Source organism: Nicotiana attenuata, unplaced genomic scaffold (genome assembly GCF_001879085.1).
Source record: "Nicotiana attenuata strain UT unplaced genomic scaffold, NIATTr2, whole genome shotgun sequence".
Classification (NCBI taxonomy): domain Eukaryota; kingdom Viridiplantae; phylum Streptophyta; class Magnoliopsida; order Solanales; family Solanaceae; genus Nicotiana; species Nicotiana attenuata.
Window position 1 is genome coordinate 1 of NW_017700428.1, and position 2,194 is coordinate 2,194.

The window sequence follows — 2,194 nt, forward strand, 5'->3', positions numbered from 1 at the left end:
ATACTGTACACATTTCCAGAGCTTTGATGGTTCAGTAGCTCATAATCTATGTTTAGATTGTTTTAACAGTAAAGAGCTCACAATTCGAAAACAGTTTACTAATTATAATTTCTTTTACTAAAAGAACTGTTCATCGTCTTTATGTGTTGTGTGCTTTCAACTTAGAGTTAAAGGTTGTCGATTAATGTTTGATGTGTTATAAAACATATAAAAAGAAATGATTAATCATGCATGTGAAATTGTGAAACTTGGGAAGATGTTTAATCTGTGCTAAATAACAAGACACTCCATATTCACGAAGTCCTCTTCTGTTAGATGTGTATATCTTTGCTGAACGTATTGGTGTAGACTGTACTTTTGGCTTGCATTTTACCATATATTGTTTATTTTCTCCAAGTGAAATGGAAAATGAAGGGTAATTGAGTTGTACAAAATATATTTTTGCCGTTGAAAGAATCAATTATGTTACACAGATGGCGCCGGGTAAAAAAAAGAAGATAAGACATGCTTCCCAGCTTCCTCAGCACACTTCAAGTCCTACTAGCTCGTCTGTGCCATTTATGAGTCGTCCTCCTCCTCCTCCTCCTCCTCCTCCTTCTCCTCAACAGACTTCACTGCCACCCGGCTTCTTCACTTTGCCCCCTTGTGATCTAGTTAAATATAAGCCTATCTCTAATTCCCAGAGCATGCACACTATACCATCTTCTTCGATAGCTTATCGTACTAGTCAACATGGTGGCTCCTTATCTATGCCTCTGTGATCATTCACTCCATCCTCATGCTACCATGTTAGTCAGAATGGTGGTCCGGCATCCATGGCTCCATCTTCATCTCCATCATCATCCACTCCTAGTGTTTCTAGGCCACATGTTGGAGGCTCTACCATGCCGTCATCCCCATCCATTGATACATCTACACCTGCTGCTGAAGATACATAGACTCAGACTTTTGAAGAGATTGTATCATATGATGATCATCACAGACTGCTTATCATTCCTGATGGTACTACTGGGTAAGCAATTACTTTATCATTCATTTGAATTGTTGAATATATTTTAGACATATGTTAATTTTAATGCAGGTTTGTTCCCTCTAATGAATCTACGAAAGTGGTTGTGGATTGTGTTAAAGCATTTTACCGAGATGCTTGGAGTAAATGGTCAGATATACCGTATTTTTACAGAGATCAGATGTGGAATCAATTTAGGGTACAAAATCAATAAATTTTATATTATTTATCAAATTATCCTTATTTCATCTAATGTTTTAAATTATTTGCAGACAAGGTGTGCATGGCATCCCAAATATCATCAGCAAATAAGTCATAAATTTCGAGAAAAAAGGTGCTGATAGGCTTAAGAATCTCCTCTATAAGCTCGGTTTGATGGCAAGATGCCCGATTTGATACTAAAAGACATATGGGAAAAACTTAAGGTGATATGGGCTTCTCCAGAATTTAAGAAGAGGAGCAACGCCGGAAAGGCTGCCCGAGCCTCCAATATGGGTGGCTCATTGCACACTGGGGGTTCAGTTAGTATGGAGACCCATCAAAGGAGAATGGTAACTTTCTTATTATATTTGCTGAATCGTGTATTTAAGCTCTTAACTTTTGATTACTGTGAATGAAACATAGACAAAATAACTTTTGTACTTGCATAGCTTTAGATGTTAACTACAGTAATGTGCCTCTTATTTCTAAACTTTACATAATAGCTTCTGTAAACTTTACAAAAAGCTTTTAGGAGAACTTCCAAGGTGTTGATTATGAACTTTATCCAACTTTATTTTGCAGGAAAAGGAAAAAGGGAGACTTGTGACTTATGCTGAGGTCTTTGAGGACAAACATATGAAAAAGAAAAAGGACGGTACAAGAGAATGGGTCGAGCCCCGCGCATATGTAAGATCCTAACAACAAGATTCTCTAGTTTCTTCTTTTGGTTTTGCATTGGGATAACACTTAGTCTGATTCTTACAAGATTAGCACAAGAAACTCTTGTGAGTTAAACTATTAGTAATCAATGAATTTAACATCTTTCAGTTGGTATTTGCTTAAGTATTTCCTTAAAAGTTGTGTGAGATAGCAACTGTATGATTGCATGAGCAAATAAGGAATTATAGACATACACATGAATAATTTGCCAAATAGATATCTCAAAATAGTACTAGAGAAGTGGGTAATGGTGGAAGAAAGTAT

The 2,194-nt window shown here is 36.5% G+C and overlaps 1 protein-coding gene across 2 annotated transcripts; it reads left to right on the top strand.

Annotated features, from left to right (window-relative positions):
- Nucleotides 1-95: 95 nt before the first annotated feature.
- LOC109222749 lies at nt 96-2,178 on the top strand. Of its 2 annotated transcripts, none has more exons than XM_019387067.1 (3): nt 96-1,012; nt 1,082-1,208; nt 1,282-1,561. In XM_019387067.1, exons 1-3 carry the CDS (start codon nt 733-735, stop codon nt 1,319-1,321), a joined length of 447 nt encoding a protein of 148 aa, XP_019242612.1. In that variant the 5' UTR covers nt 96-732; the 3' UTR covers nt 1,322-1,561. The 2 variants fall into 2 exon arrangements, 1 of the variants encoding a protein (XP_019242612.1); XR_002067450.1 differs by adding an exon at nt 1,793-2,178 and having other exon boundaries at nt 97-1,208; nt 1,282-1,560.
- Nucleotides 2,179-2,194: the final 16 nt, after the last annotated feature.

Bases quoted from the DNA above. Each gene is read 5' to 3' on its own strand.
- LOC109222749 (XM_019387067.1), top strand. From the start codon at position 733: ATGGTGGCTCCTTATCTATGCCTCTGTGATCATTCACTCCATCCTCAT. The intron at 1,013-1,081 runs GTAAGCAATTAC...ATTTTAATGCAG, and splicing joins ATTCCTGATGGTACTACTGG to GTTTGTTCCCTCTAATGAAT. The intron at 1,209-1,281 runs GTACAAAATCAA...AATTATTTGCAG, and splicing joins AGATGTGGAATCAATTTAGG to ACAAGGTGTGCATGGCATCC.